At 63.2% G+C, this 15,775-nt stretch overlaps 1 protein-coding gene across 4 annotated transcripts in view; it reads right to left on the bottom strand.

The window, feature by feature from the left end:
• The window catches only part of INPP5A (inositol polyphosphate-5-phosphatase A), a 157,522-nt gene that overhangs the window by 26,161 nt on the left and 115,586 nt on the right, over positions 1 to 15,775 (bottom strand). For all 4 annotated transcript variants that reach the window (XM_064488576.1, XM_064488577.1, XM_031462056.2 and 1 more), the window contains exon 9: positions 7,037 to 7,121. In XM_064488576.1, coding sequence (XP_064344646.1) covers positions 7,037 to 7,121 — 85 coding nt within the window. The remainder of the gene's footprint in view (positions 1 to 7,036; positions 7,122 to 15,775) is intronic.

The following is a 15,775-nucleotide window of genomic DNA, read 5'->3' as shown; positions in this document are numbered from 1 at the left end:
GGGCGTCCCCAGACCAGGCTTCCTCCAGGGTTCACGCGAGTGGGCGGCACCTGGCACCTGTCTTGCGGACGGCAAACTGCCCGAGCTCCTTGCCCCGCCCTGGCTCTGACCCTCCCCCCGGCAAGAATACCGACTCATGGAGGCTGCTGGGGGGCTGGGGCCGGAGGGCACACCGCCGACCAAGGACAGGCACAGTCACACCCATGGCGCCTGCCATGCAGCCGTCGCCCACCCATAGTGCCCCCCACGAGCGCTGATGGCTCCCACTGACTCTGGACGGCCTCACCCACCGTGTCCCAGGGCTACAGGGCCTGGCGTGTGGAGGCACGACTGGGGTTTGGTTCAAGGAGGTAGCGGGAACCAGACATAAAGCAGCCCTTCGTCGCACTCAGCACCCGCCCAGTGGCCTTCCAGGTTCTCATGGGCTTCCCAGGGGCCGGCACGGGCAATGCGCATCCTGGCCGGGGGTGGGGGGCGGCCTCTCCAGGATGCGGGTGCAGCCAGAGAAGCGGCCGGGTGGCAGAAACGTCTGCGTGCTGGGACAGGGGACGAGGCCGCCAGGCAGCCTGGCCGAGGTCTCCCTCGTGGCACTGCTGTGCGGGGCACGCCCTGTGGGGGTTCTGCCATCCTCTTTTAAGGCAGGTGCGGGCGGTGCTGGGACCCCGGCTGTTGGGGCCCCCACCCCATGATTGCGAGCGTCCTGGCCGACGCCCGCTGCCTCGGAGAAGTCAGGGTCCTCACGGGACCCGTCCGTTCCCAGAGGCCCAGCTAGCAGCCAGTTTAAAACCAGCCGCCGGTCTCCAACAACGCACCCATCACAGCTGCCGTCAGCGGTGACGCACGGCAGGTGGGCGCGCGGCCCAGCCTCGCGGAGGCGGCAGCGCCTGGCACTGCTGTCACTCTTTGTCACTGGCCAGCTGAGCGCCCAGCTGCCGGTTCCACCACGCACGGCATAACACCCTCCGAGCAGTCCCGCCGGCAGGGCTGAGCCGAGGCTGCGTATTAATTAGTTCAGGACGCACGGCCCATTAGATGGCGCATGATAATCGTGTTTAATTTGTGTATGTTTTAATTACGGCCTAAGCACTGCCACATTTGGTCGCAGAACCATCTTTTCCGTTCTGCTCCGAGAGCACATCTGTATTCATTTGCATCTGGAGCACAGAATTCAGATTCCAGGGTGGGGGTAGGCGTGGGCAGCCTCTCACAAGCACACTTCCCTGGGCTGGCGCCAGGTGAGGCTCCAGGACCCTGGAGCCCTCCCTTACCACAAAGGACAAGCAGCCCCACCTTCCCCAGAGGCCCCCCGTGGAGCCCTGCCCACTGCACCCCAGGGCAGCAGCCCCCAGTGGGGGGATGAACCTGCTGCTCTTGGGGGAGGGGCACTCACCACGAAAACCGAAGCCCAGACAAGCCAGCTTCTCCTTGGGCCATGAGGGAGGGTAACCTCGACTTTCCTCCTCAAGGGGCAGGTGCTGCCCCTGCAGACAAAGTAACCACAAGGCTTCCAGGGGAGACCTTTGTGCCCTGCACAGCTGCAGGGCCGCCTGGGACGCTCACGGTCACCTGCCGCGCTGACCGTGGGCCATCTGGACACCGTCTGTGGGGAGACCATGGCTGAGGGCACAGGCCACCCCAGGAATACACGTCGGCCCTTTCCTGCTCCAGGCCCAGCCTGTAGGCTCTAACACAAGAGGGTCGTGGCTGAGGGTGGCCTGCCCACCTGGGGATGGGGCGGTGCCAGGCCAGGGCCCTGGGGTCAAGCCTTGGTGTGTTTCTCCCAAACCTGTGCTCTTCCTGTGCTGTGCTGTCTGGAAGGAGAGGGCAGGGCCCCCCGTGCCTCCTTGGCACAGCTGGGAACAGCCAGCACTCGAGCCGCGGCCGGCGTGGGGCAGAGAAACCCCGTCTGCATCCCAGCACCCGCCCAGGGACGTCTGCCAGCCTAGCGATGCCCCAGACCACCCCTGAGCCACCTGCAGGTCCCATGGTGCCAGGCCAGGCCATGCTCCCTGGGGGGCTGGCCCCCAGATGCGTCCTGTTGGCCCCGGCTGGCCTTCGACACCATAGCCGGCTCTCCTGTAAAAGGCAAAGGCTTCCGAGGACGCGTCGGGAGCCGCGGGATGCCTTGGCAGCCTTGTTCTCACACTGCTCTCTACGTTCCCGGGAGCTGGGACGGAAGAGCAGACAAGCGCAGACGGCCCGGCATCCAGGGCCACCGCTGCGCCCACCCCAGTCCTGCTGCCAACCCTGGCCCTGCAGCAGATGGCAGAGAAGTCCCACTGGACAAACAGCAAAGAAACACAGCACACCAGGCTCAACGTCAGAGCATGCAAGCCCTGGGGCCCCTGTGGACACGGGCCACACGGCCGGGCCGGGGAGGACACTGGACACAGACCACGGCTTCTCTCTCCCCAGTGCTCCTCCGTGCGAGGAAAACAAGGCCAAAACCCACAGGTTCCACCACGGCACCCAAGTGTCCCCGAAACATTGTGGTCCCGCTGGAGGCCATGCCAGCATCACGGCGTCTCAGGTGCGCACCCACGGGATCTGACACCTGGGGCAACCTGAGGCTTGGCGCTGAGATGACCTGGTCCCGCTTGGAGCATGAGCCCTGGTTCCCCAAGCAGCCACGTCCCAGCCGGGAGGGCCGCCCACGTGGGCTGCAGCAGCGGGGCCACGCTGCGTAGCGGACGCGGCAGCCCGCACCGTGCATCCTCTCCACTCAACGGACACATCAGGAGCAAAGCAGCGGGAGCCTGAGGCCGGGGACGCCGCGCTGGGAGCCCCGCCCCCCGCCTGCTCGCTGGCCTCAGGCCTGCGCCCGGGCGCCCCTGCCCACCCTTCTACGCCGCGACCGGCCTCTCCAGGCCTTGCCTGCGGCCCACTCCGCCTAACGGCCTGTCAGGAAGATTGGGAGAAATTTTCTCTGGTTTCCACAAACTTTCCCAAGTTGCTTTTACAGTTAGAAACTATTTCAAAGAGCTGTGCGCTGCCAACTAGCAGATTCTGGTTTTCCAAAGGAGGTGCTTACAGGGTGTCCTGCGATTCAAGAACTCGACAGGCAGCTCGACGCGAGCTGCTGAAACGAATCGCCAACACGAAACACCGGCCTTTCCCGGCCGCGTTTGTCTTCAGGGCGAGCTTCTCCCACAGAGATGCTTTATGTGTCAGTCTCACCCTCGCAAGTGGTGGGAAGAAACGTCCTTCTGGCGCCCGGCACTGCTGCGGGTTGGAGGGTGCCCCCAAATTCCTGCCACCCTGACTCAGCCGGTGACCTTACTTTGAAGGACGGTCTCTGCAGGTGTAATTAGTTAGGGTTCTCGAGAGGAGCACATCCTGGATTTGGGGGCCCTGAGTGCGAGGGCTGGTGACTTGTAACAAGAAAGTGCACACAGAGAAGCAGAGAGCAGCCCCCCGGCGACAGGGCAGAGACTGCAGAGCGCGGCCACAGACCAGGGACGGCGGGGCAACCGGAGCTGCCGACACAGGAAGGAGCCTCCCCGGAGCGTCTCTGGGGAGCGCGGCCCCGACACCCGGCCGCGGACTTTGGCCTCCAGACTGTGGAAACGACGTCTGCTGTTCCGGCCACCAGGTCGCGGTGGCTGGGCGCAGCGGCCTCTGGACACGGACACGGGGGGATGTGAGCACAGCACAGGAAGGCTCCACCTGGCGCACGCGCTGTTTCCGTGTGACCCTCGGGACGAGCGTGAAGTTAGTCACAGCTCTCCTGATAGGATGCACGGGTCTGAAGCCAAGGCAATGCGACGACCTGGGGGTGACACACGGTCCAGATGCCGCGCGGTCCGGCCACAGCTCTTAGGAACTACAGGCCTCACTTTGGAAGGAGTGAGGGCGGACCCCAGAGCTAGCTTCCCCACTGGCTCCCTGTGTCCGCGGGGTGGGGGCCTCAGCCTCTGCACACCCTGGACTTTGCACAGAGGGTTGGTGGTTGCACTGCTGCTGGCGCTGAGGGAAGAGTATTTGACGCCAGGGCTACAGCCTTCTTTTGGCCAAATGGCCCTAAAAAAACTCTATACTGAAACCTCTACTGTAAAAAAACTGGAATAAAAGTCACTTCCCACCGGTTTGCTTTACTTATGTAACAAACTGTGCAAAACCTCAAGGTCTCTGTCCACGGACAAGCCATCCAGCCACAGGTTTTAAAGAGCCACGTGCGCATGAAAACCCTCCAAAAACGACTGCGCGATCCGAGACCCAGGATTCACTTAAACCCCACTGACTTCCTCCCCCTCTGGAAGTGCCAGACAACAGGGCCCGGGCTCCCCTCGTGTGCAGCGTGCGGACCTGAGCAGTCGGCGCGGGGTCACGGGGCGGCGGGGCGGGCGGCGTCTGCATGAGGCCGTCGTGGGGCGGGGCCAGAGCACGGGCTGTTCCGGGGGGGGGGGGGTCCCAGGGTGGCACCTAGGTCCCCGCAGAGATGCCGCACGCCCGGACGACTCACGGGAGGGGCTGCCTGGAGGCCGGGGCAAGGGAGCCCCGGGAAGAGCCCCCAGCCGGGCGCCCGGGGGAGACTGCTGATGAGAGCAAGCGACGGGCTGCGGGGCACCGGCTGCGGCCCTGAGGGCGGGGGCGTCCCGGCCGCCCTCCCGCGCTGCCCGTACCGCAGAGGCCCCACTCCCTGCCCCACCGCCTGGGCTCAGCCCTGGTGTCCCGGGAACTGGAACTGCCTGTGGGTCCCGCTGGGCCCCCCAGCACCCGAGCCCAGGCGCCCCCGCATGGCAGTCAACAGGGCTTCTGACTAAGACATAACAAAGCCTAGTCTAGGACAGATGGGTGATTTACTGTTTGTTAATTGACCTCCTCGCGGGAAGGGACCACGTAAATGTGTAACATTTATTATTTTTGCTAGCGGTTAAACTCATGCTCTGTACCTGATGTCACACACAGAGGCCCACACAAGGCAGGGCAGACAAGGACACCAGAGGGCCGCTCACCTCCCTCCCAGCTCCGGACGTGCACGGGCCCCAGACCGTCCCGGGTGCGCTCGGCCAGCGCTGGGTCTGTCACCAGCTGCCCACAGGGCAGGACACCAGGGCCATGGGGCCAGAGACAGGCCTGCCCCTCGGGGCCCAGCGGAGGGGGGCCGGCGGGGCCTGGGGAGGCTGGGCCCAGGCGCAGGGCGGCGAGGCAGGTGGAAGGCGAGGGCCCCGGAGGGGAGGCTGGTGTGCACGGTCCTGGCCCCCTGGAGAAACAGCTATTTGTGAGAACTGTGTACTGAGCACGGGACTTCAGGTGCTTCCTTATCTGTGTTGTTTGTTGGGAAAGCGATCAAGAGAAAGGGCCCCATGTCTTCCTGAAGGGAGAGGAGGAGGGACCTGGGGAGACCTGACAAAAGCTGAGCAGCCCATCAAACACCAGTGCTTCTGGTCACCCGGCGTCCTGGGTGACTTTCAGAGCAGCGTGCAGTTCCCGGAGGACTCACAGCTGCTCCCCAGACGGGCAGCCCTCCAGCCCGAGGTGGCGGAGTTTGGTTTCACAGCCATGCTGCTCGACGGAGGCCCGGGCTGTTACCCAACAGGGAGTGTGCAGCCCCGGGAGCACTGCCTGCATGGCACGCGCACGGCCGCTCGCACTCGGGAAGGAAGAGGAAACCGTGCCTCTTCAGGAGCCCTGGCTGTGCCACCCCCACTGCCGTTGCCTGCGCCACAACCTCCAGGAGCCAAACGCCAGCTCAGTCCCTGCAACAGACACCAGACCCTGCCCCCCCACCCCCGCCAATCCCGGCCTGAGTCCAGAGCCTCCGCCCTTTGCCATGGTGTCTGATCTATGAGGAAGAAAAGGCCACTTTGGAAACTTCCCTGACCTTTCCTAATGTGCTGGCGGCTGGCCGGTCACCACGGCCAGCTCTGGTCTTTCCTCTCAGGGACCCTCGGGGTGAGCGGGGGCTGCTCTGGGCAGAGCAGACTCACTGGGCCAAGTACCAGCCAGCGTGACCAGTTCTCACAGGCTCACGGCCTCAGGAAGGGGAGGGTGAGTGAGGGGCCTGGCTCCCTGTGCCCCCAGCATCTCACATGGGCAGGTTTCAAACAGACGGCACCGCACCCGGGGTCTCCAAGGGCAGAACCCATGGGACCTTGGACCCTGATAACTGACTGATCCAAACTCTAAATGAGGAAGGAAAAGCCAGCAGAACCAGAGAAAGGTTTACTGTCCTCAGTGGAACCCATCCGTTTACTTGAAAACACTCCGAGCGGTCAGAGCCCCCTGCACAGGTGCCCCTCTGGTCAGAGCCCCTCCGCACAGGTGCCCCTCTGGTCAGAGCCCTTCTGCACACAGGTGCCCCTCTGGTCAGAGCCCCCCGCACAGGTGCCCCTCTGGTCAGAGCCCTTCTGCACACAGGTGCCCCTCTGGTCAGAGCCCTCCGCCGCCACTCAGTCTCTAGAGGAGGGAGGATCACTGGCTCCTGAGGCCGCTGCTTGGAGAGGAGCACAGGGAGCCCGGGCTCCTACTGCTGTTTCCACCAGTGCACGCCCAGTGTGCCACGCACTGGGCAGGAGCCTGCCTCCCACACCCAGGCCTGGATGGAGACGCGCACCTGGGGCGGGGCCCCCTCTTTGCTGCAGCCCCAGGGGAGCTGGGGAGGCACGACCACCGTCCCAGAGCCGAGGAGCTGTCACACCGCTGTCATGGAGAGGCTGGCCCTGCGCGGAGGAGGCCACGCTTCAAGGCTACGTGGCTGGGATGGTGGGGGTCCGGGCCAGGGTCACACCTGCACCTGTCACTCAGCAGGGGCATCACCCCAGGGGCCTGAGGGTCACACACGTGGCCCCCAACTCCCACAGCCGGGAAACCTGGTCCGCGCAGCGCCAGGCAGGAGCCAGCCAACCAGCCAGCAGTACCGAGGGCCCCCGGCTCACCTCACCTCGGATAACGCCCCTCTCTGACAATAAGATCTTCTTCGTTAGGAGTTTGTCTTAAAAGAACCAGCGAGTAGGATGGCGTGAACACTCCAGTCAATGGCCTCACTGCTGCTTCCGGACAGGATTGAACACACAGTGGAAGCCGGGGCGCCTACCTCCACCACGGACTTGGAATCCAGTCGGAAGTTGAAATCGCCAAACACAAAGTAGGAGGCCTTCTCGAACCTCTGGTCGCTGATCCTGGAGGAGAGAGGGGAGGGGTTACCAGGTGTGCTGAGCCCACCCACCCGCCAGCCCGCATCCGTCCCACGCCCTCCCCACACACGCGCTTCCTGCCGCGGAAGACAGACTTGTCCGGACTCTACCGTGGACCCAACTGCATGGAGGTGTGTGCGCCAGCGCGGCCCCTCGCTGGGTGAGAACCACAGCCACGCCGGGAAGGAAAGGGGCGGGAAAGGACTCAGAGAAGTGGTGGGGAGTTGGGGGAACTGGGGAGGTAGCACGTGCAGGGGACACACGACACCCAAGCTGCTCTCCCCGGCCCTTGGGTGGCTCCTCCCGGTCAGTGGGGGACACTGAACTTGCTCTCCAAGTGTCCCTCGGGGATAATTTCAGTTACAAAGTAAGAGCAATTCCATTTTTTTACACCAGGTACTGCCTTGCTCAAAAATTCTGCCCATGTTTTAAATCAATCACAATTCATTTCACAAAGATTTTTCAACTGAAGAAGGCAAACCCAGCAAATGTCGGTCAGTGGTTATGTCGGCAGCCCCCTCACAGGCCTCTCCTCCCGGTGACGGTGACCAGGCTGGGAGCACCGCTCACCCCGACCCTTTGCCCACCCGCGCAGCAGCGGGAGCCCAGGCTGGGCCCGGGGTAGGGAAGAGCACGCCCATCACCGCCAACTCCAGAGCAGAATGAGAACCACTGCTGACAAGACAGCTGCCTGAGAGCTGTGGTCCGCGAGCAAGGAAGGTCTGGCGAACACAGTCCCCAACCTCCCACGCAGCTGGGGCTGCAGACGGCGTGGGGCTGGGGGCCAGGGCAGCCTGGCAGACCAGACGGTGCGCGAGGATGGACTTTGAGGAACTAAATGTTATCGGGTGGCAAAGCCAGGGAGCACCGTGGCCCACGTGCACCCCAATCCCTCTGGCTGGTGACCTAGAAACCCACGAGCCGCAGTGCAGGCGGGAGCAGGCACGCCGGGGTGTGGGCGGGCAGGGCTGCGACACTGGAATGACAAGGCAGTATGGTGAGAGGAAGGTGACTGGGTCTATTTATTTATTTTTACAGGAGGCACTGGGGATCGAACCCAGGACCTTGTGCCCGCTAAGCATGTGCTCCACCACTTGAGCTATAGCCTCCCCCCATGACAGGGCAATATGACAAAATTTAGGTTTTTATGACAGAACCACAAGGTTGAGTGGGAGCGACACAGTGGCTGTGTTTCCAGCTCTGCAGGGCGGGTGCCACGTCCTGAGTGGGCGGCGCCTCCTCCAGGGGACAGTCGCATCCCCTCCGTGCGTGTGGCAGCCTGGGCGCCCTGCCCGTGTGGCCGCATTGGAGGGGATGCAGCCCTGGACGGCGAGCAGGCCGCCCCCTGCGCCCGGAGCCTGCGCTCCCTCCTGCTTGCACCTGCCTGGCTCTTCCCGCTCTGTGCCTTCTGCTGCTCTGACCTCTTCTGAGACGGGCGTGGCGACGCTGGGTTCACGGCACCCAAGCCACACACAAGCCTTGACTTCCACACAGGTCCCCCGCCCCGACCCCGGCTGCTGGTGCTTCTCCCGAGGCCGATCCACAAGTTCTCTCGTCTCCAAGGCGAGTCGCGCCATCAGCCTTTAATCCATCTGGAATTACGTGTGAAGCAGGGATCTGAGTTTATGGATTTTCCCAGCGTCGATCGATCCGAGCCATTCCCTCTCATGCCCCCCTCGTCCCCGAGTCACACCGGTCTCTCTGAGACTCTGTTCTTCTCTGCAGACGTCTGATCTATTCCCAAACACTTCCCACTAGCAGGACTTTCTATAGGGAAGCCCTTCTTGTTGAAATTCCTTTAAAAATCACCTCAGCTGTTTTCAAGTTTCTCTTGCATATTAATGACTGTATCATCTTGCTAAATTCCAGGAAGTCTCATTACCTTTTTAAACTGGATTAACTCTCATACACTTGAATTTGAGGAGGAAAGGACGTATTGTAACAGACTGTTATTAACAGTGAAGATGACCAGAAGTTTCACTTCTTTTGAAGTTACGTCTTCCTGCAGAGGACATACTGCCCAGAGATGGGACACGGGGCACTGGCAGGGACACCGGTGGGTCAGCCCTGCCTCGCCCACGTCACATACACACGTGTGGCATGTGTGTACAGCTGGCCCTTGGATGAGACGGGGTGAGGGGCGCCAGGCCTCCACTCGGCAGCAAATCCACGTATAGCCCAGAGTTGGCCCCAAATCCGCGGTTCTGCGTCTGCAGATTCAACCAACCGCAGCTGTGCCATCCTGCGGCGTCTCCCGCTGAAAATGCAGTGACCCATGCAGCCTGGACCCATGCTGCTCCAGGCCAGTGGTCTGCGTCACGATGCAGGTGTGTGGTGGGTGTCAGCGCACATGTCACGTGCACACATGTGTGGCGTAACATACGTGTGTGCCTGCAGCCCAAGTGTCAGGTCCATTTCTGATCAAGTGCCCCTCCGTCCCATGAGCCTGAGGGGACGAACCCAGGCCGAGGACCCTTCGCAGAGCAGGGGCCTGCCCGTGCCCGCCAGCTGTGGACCAACTCTGGGTCCGCTCACCCCCATCACGTCGGGCTTTAACGAGCGCACCATGCTCAGTCGCGGCCGCCACGCCGGTCCTGGGGTCCCCGGGGGCCTTGAGGAGGTGACAGAAGACGGAGGTGGATCCCGCCTGGGGGCCCAGGGTCCCCACAGCCAAGAGTGGCTCCCGCGATGCCTGCAGGCACGTCAGCGCCGCCGTCCCCTGCTGCCTGTGGAGCGGCGCCCAGCGGACTGACTATCTCACTGCGATGGGCAGGGAAGGAAGTTACAAGAAGCATGAGCAGCTGACACCGGAGTGTGTATTAAGGAAGCAGCGACTGTTTGGCTAATTAAATGGCAGACCCTACCTTGAGGCAACCTCCTTTTTAAAAAATGATAAATTTCAGATTTAGTTTGGGGCTGAATCAACTATAACAGCTCTGGCGGTCCGGAGGGAGAGCACGCTGCGTCGCACAGCCTCTTCCACAGCGTGTCCTGAGTCTGGTGATGCCATCGTTAGGGCCTGTGCTCCCTGCCTGCTCCTCCCGACGTGAGGGCCTTGGCCCATCAACAACAAGCCCCACCCTGAAGGGCGGGAGACAGAGCAGCGGGGGGGGGGGGTGCCCCAGAGCCTCTGCTCCCCCCCACCCCCTGCGCACTCACTTCTAATTTCAATATAGCGCCATTTGGGCCAGGAGGAAAGAAGAGTTGCTTTAAAATTAATTACCTTGTCAGGAGCTATTATGATTAAAAAGTAGTCCCCATCAATACCGGGGACCTGATTCAAAACGAGAATCACAAGAAAGGCCGCAAAGATCAATGCTTCAGGCCTTGAGAACAGCCTCCGTCCTGACGGGCGATTCCGTCACATGATGGACACCGCGCAGAGGGGCCGCCCCATGGGGGGGGAGGCGTGCCGACCAAACATTCGAGGGCACATGTTTCTATCTAGGGCGTCTGCCCACTGGCCGTGGGCAGGATCAGACCTTCACCCCAGGACTGGGCGTCAGGCCAGTGAGGGGCTGGCGTGCCCGGTCGGCTGGCACCAGGATCCTTCCTGTGTTGACTTTAACTGCGGAACGTGCTGGACACTGACAGACATCTGAGATCGGGCAAGGCCACATCCTCAGAGCAAAACCACGCCCACAGAAGGCGACTGAGACTGGGCAGCTGACCCCAGAGTTCAAGCTGCCCTTCGTCTGAAGCGTCTGACGGAAGGTTCATCACGCACACCTAACTGCCTTCAACAGACTGATGTCATGCTTGGCTCCCCGCCTACCCGCCCAGTGCTGCCCTGGGCTCGGGCCTGGGCGGGCAGGCAGCCCCCAGGTGGACAGTCATACTTTGTTGTCCCAAACGCACGTGGGGCAGAGAGTGGGGAGGGTCCCGGAGAAGCAGAAAGGCTTCTGTCAGCAGAACCTGAGCCAGCGCCGGGCGAGCCGCCATGTCCCTCCCGCGTCAGGTGAAGTGACTTGCCCACCGGCAGCGAACAATCAGGGCACCACACGCCGTCCGGCCCAGGGTGTCCTGACTTCCCCAGCACGCTGTCCTGGCCAGGAATGCGCACGCCCCTCCAGCGGGCAGGCTGAGCCCAGCACAGGTGACACTCGTGTGGGATGGACCTGGGGAAGTCGCAGCACGCTAAGGCCACTGCCTGAGGCAGTGAGAACAGAGAGTGAGCTGGGCCAGCCGTGTGGCCAAGGAGACATCAGTGACGAGTCCGGGCCGTTCCCACGAGCTCCCAGGTGACTGCTCCCCGTTTCTGAAACTCCCTCTCATCTCAGCCGGCTCGTGGCCAGCATTCGTGGCCCACGGGGCACTGAACCATCTCCCACACTCCCCTGACGTGACTTCCGGGAGACGGGCCCTAAGGAGGTGATGAAGGTTATGGGGTCACGGGGGCCCTGGTCCTCGTAAGAAAGACACTAGAGCACCTTCTGTGCCGTGAGGACACAGCAACAGGGCAGCCGGCCGCCGTCCAGCCGGGGAGCGGGCCTTCCAGGCCCGATCACGCGGGCCCCGTCCGGGACCTCCAGCCCCAGAGCTGTGGGAGAAGGAGCGGTGGCTGCAGCTGCGGGTTTGCGGGAACCTGCCGGGCCTGCGTTTCCTCTCTGCACACCGAGGCCGCTGCCTCTGGAGGTGGGGCCGGGGCAGGAGGCACTTCTCAACCGCTAAGGCGCTCCGCCAGCCTCCACAGGGACAGGCTCCTGTCGGTGACCCCTCCCTGTCAGAACGTCAGAATGCCTCAGGGCAGAGCTGCCGGGAGGAGTGTCCCCCCCCCCCCCCCCGCCTGCCTCCATCAGCAGGTGCTTTGATGTGTTCTCTCAAGAGCGTCACAATGTTAAATACACATCTTCTTCAGAGGCCACCACAGCCAGAGGAGCGGAGCAGAACTTCAGCCTCCTGGGACCACTCGGGTCTCCACTTAAGTGGCGGAGGAAGCAAGACTGGGGCACTTAGAAAGCCAGGGAGCCTTTAAACCTTCGATGCCAGCAGACACCGGACACAGTGCTCAGGAAACACAGACTACTCCGTGTTCACAGCCTGACCTTTAGCAAAACCCTGAGCCGCCCCAGAGGAAGGCCAGCAAGACGGCTGTTGGGTGTGGGGTGGGAGGGAGCTGCCCTGAGGGACACAGTGCAGCACGGACATGAGAGCCAGGAGCACGAGCTGCAGAGGGAGGCACTGGCGCCGCCATCCCCACGACCCTGCAGAACTTAACCTAAGGTGCTGGCGGAAGCCCGCGTGCCCCGAAGGGACACGATGCAGACCCGGGACAAAACACAGCACGGCGCACGCGCCAAGCCCGGGGCCGGGGCGGGAGTGAGCGCGCGTCCAGGGAACACAGGCCCGGGCCTGGGAAGGGGCCCAAGAGGGTCAGGACAGAGAGCAGGGGCGTCTGGGGCACCCCCGTGTCCTTCCTGAACAGAAGGACGAGTGTGGAAAAGCACAAAAGTGCGGCTGCTGAGTGGAGGGCGGGAACTTATGCCACCGCCCTCGACACTGGCCTGGGTGCTCGGGTTAGCTTTCAGTAAAGGACACGTCACAGAGCCACGGCCACCAGAGCTGTGAGGAACCGTGAGCTCACGGACGTCACACACATCCTCCCGGGGGCCGGCCTGCCTGCCCAACGCTAGGAACACAGGGGAGCCCAGAGCCCTCAGCTGAGGAGCGCGGGCCTGTGCTGCCCGTCGGACCTGGGACTCTCATGTCCGTGCTGGGCCCCATACAGACACGGGACATCCAGGCACTGGAGGGCGCAGGCTGGAACCAGGACAGGGTGCGGCAGCCGGCTCCCCAGGCCGTCGGGCGGGAGGCGAGGTCAGGGCGGCCAGCCAGGCGGGGCGTCCCGGTGACCTGCACCCGGAGCAGGGAGTCAGCCTCCGCCTGGAGACCTGTGGCTTTTCTTCTGCTGGCTGCTCAGCGAGGCGAGCTCTGGGAACGGCCGGGAGAGAAACCCTGAGACTGGGGTCTTTGAGCAGCTGACAGCTGACTGATGACCGCCCGCAGGACGACAAAGGGGCCCTGTGTGGCGGCCGCATCACACCGCCTCGCCCTGGGAAACTAATTGCTCGGAATTGTTCCGGGCAGCATTATTTTTCTGGCAATCATTTTCTTTGAATACCCAAAATGAGCGTGAAACAACTCTTTTGACTGGACATAAAAGTTAAATGTCCCAATGTTGATCAAATTAACTTCAGCGCTGTGACAACGGACTGTATTTGTGAGGAGATACTGGGGGGACAAAGGGGTGCTTTATGCCCAGATTTCACAGTTGTGATGTAAAAACGTTCCTGCGAACCTGGCCGGGCTGCATTTCAAAGGGGAGACACAAGAGCCCTGTCACTTGTGGAAAAAAAACCTCATTTCACAGCAGAAAGCTTGGGAGACTCCAGGAAGGAGTGTGTGAGCGGAGGTGTCTGCCCCTGTTCACCGCCCCAAACGCTCTCCAAGACCGTGACCGCCGGCCTGGGAGAGGGCCCTCCCCACGGGGGGCGCAGAGGGGCAGGCGGCCCCCACAGCCCAGCCCTCGGCCCCGTGGAGGGTCCGAGCCACTCCTCCAGGCAGACGGGACCCCAGGCCCTGCGCAGGGGCCGGGACAGCCGTGCGGCCGCCCACTCCCACGTCTTCGAGCTTAACGCTCCTCGCTGATAAAGGGGTTTGTCTCCTTTTAACTTGTAAAACGAGAGGCTTGAAGTAAAATGTTCACTGCACGAGAAACATCAGGATCATCCTTGCAAGAAAAAGCCCGGTGAGCCCACCGGCTGCCCCTTGCCAACACTGGGAACGCTGTTTTCCGACGCCCACGTGGGTCCGCCCACGACGCCGGCGCCGCTAACAGGTGTTGCTTGGAGCCTCGGCTCGAAGGTTACACATTCCAGATGAGGGTTTCTCTCTCGGGTCTTTTTAAGTAAGCTTTGAAGTTTGGAATAACCTCAGATTCGCAGGAAAGGTGCGAACGCAGCACCAGGTGCCTCTCATTTTAACCCGAGCCCCCCCGCCCCCCTGCCCCCGGCTCGTGGGGCCGGCGTGCCCCCTCCCGGCCTGACCCGGCTCCGAGGGAAATGCGGCCTGCAAAGCTTTACAGGGGATTAAGCCAGGAAGGCGGGCCGCCTTCGGAGCCTCCTCGCCGTCTCCCCGCGTCCACGCCGGCCCGCAGACAATGTTCCCAGAGGTTCCCAGCGCCGTGAATGGGGCACTGTTGGTGGCAGAGTCCATTCAAAGGGCCAGCGTGGCATTGTCCTCCCGGTCGGCAGCGCAGAATGCAGTCTGCTGGTGGCTGCCAAAAGGTTAGCTTCCGCGATGAAAGGGCGCCCGTCAGTCACCGCACTGCAGAGCGGCCCTTTGTGCGGGCGGCTGCCCCGCGCGGCGGAGGTCCGGATCCGCGGCTGGCTGTGCGCCCCACAGGAGCGGCTCATGGGAACGCAGGGCCGCAGGGAAGTGCCGGACCCCCCGCCCCTCTGACGGCCTGACCGGTCCGCGAGACCAGCACCCGAGCCAAGCGGCCCCGGGGAGGCAGGTCCGGCCGCTGCGAGGTGGCCCCTCCGGGGAGGGCTGCTGCTGAGTCTGCTGGAACCGCACCCCTCCCTCCCCCTGAACTGAGGCAGCTGTTCCCACCAGCACCGGTGCCCCCTCCCCCAGCGCTGTGCCAGCGGGGGCGGCGCTGCAGTTGTGACAACCTGGGGCCTCAGCACAGACTGGGTGATGCTAGCACCTGCCCCCGGGAGGTCTCGAGAGACAGCGACCAGTGGATAAGCCGCCCAGAATGGCAGTCCTGGTCAGCTTGAGGGGACAAAGCTCTGGGCCCTACAGGTGCATGTGGGCCAAAGCCTCCGGCGTCGGGCCGAGAGCAGGTTCAGGCTCGGGTCTGCCCGGCCCCTCCACCGCCTCGGACGCCACTCACACCCCAGCCCGGCTCCATGCACGCCGGGAAGGTGACGTGAGGCCAAGCCCTCGGTGCAGGAGTAGCCGCAAAAGCTAGCAGACCCCGCAGCCCCGTCATGGGAGTCCTCCGCGGGGTCCTCGGGGTGGGCTGGGACGGGCTGAGGGGCCTGACCTCAGGGCCCCGGAGGTGGGCTGACAGCCACCGCCTCATCCGCACGGGGACACGCTCCCCACCTTACCCCCGTCCAGAGCACGTCCCGGCCGAGCACGTGCACGGAAGGGACAGGCACAACTCAGGGCCCAGGGGGCGGGAAGGCGCTGGGCTGAGAAGTCAATTGAAAGGGGCGGGGAGGTGAGCCAGCCGGGCTCCAGCAAAGGGCCCGTTTGCAAAACAAGACCAAACACAGCCTGTTAATTGGGTGTGTGGGGCTGCTTTTCTTTTCCAGATGACAGCGCCTCAGCGCTAACCCCAGGGAGGGTCAAACGAGACCACTGCAGACAGACAGAGGGCCCCAGAGGGCCCCGTGGGAGGGTCCTGAAAACCAGCTGTGATGGGGTAGGGGGGCTGGGAGCCTGGGTCGGAGGCGGGAGCAGCTCCACCACCCTGGAGACCACTGAGGCTGACTCCCCTCTGACTAGAGGCCCCCCGGCCAGATCCAGGAAGCCGGGCAGAGCGAGGAGGGAGGCAGTGCTCACCCGGGCTGGCAGCAGGAGCCTCGTGGAGCAGACCCCATACAGCCGGCTGCTCCGAGGGGCAG

The sequence above is a fragment of the Camelus dromedarius genome, chromosome 8 (assembly GCF_036321535.1).
Source record: "Camelus dromedarius isolate mCamDro1 chromosome 8, mCamDro1.pat, whole genome shotgun sequence".
Classification (NCBI taxonomy): Eukaryota; Metazoa; Chordata; class Mammalia; order Artiodactyla; family Camelidae; genus Camelus; species Camelus dromedarius.
The sequence above is the reverse complement of the archived record's forward strand: the minus strand, read 5'-3'. Positions and strand labels throughout refer to the sequence as shown.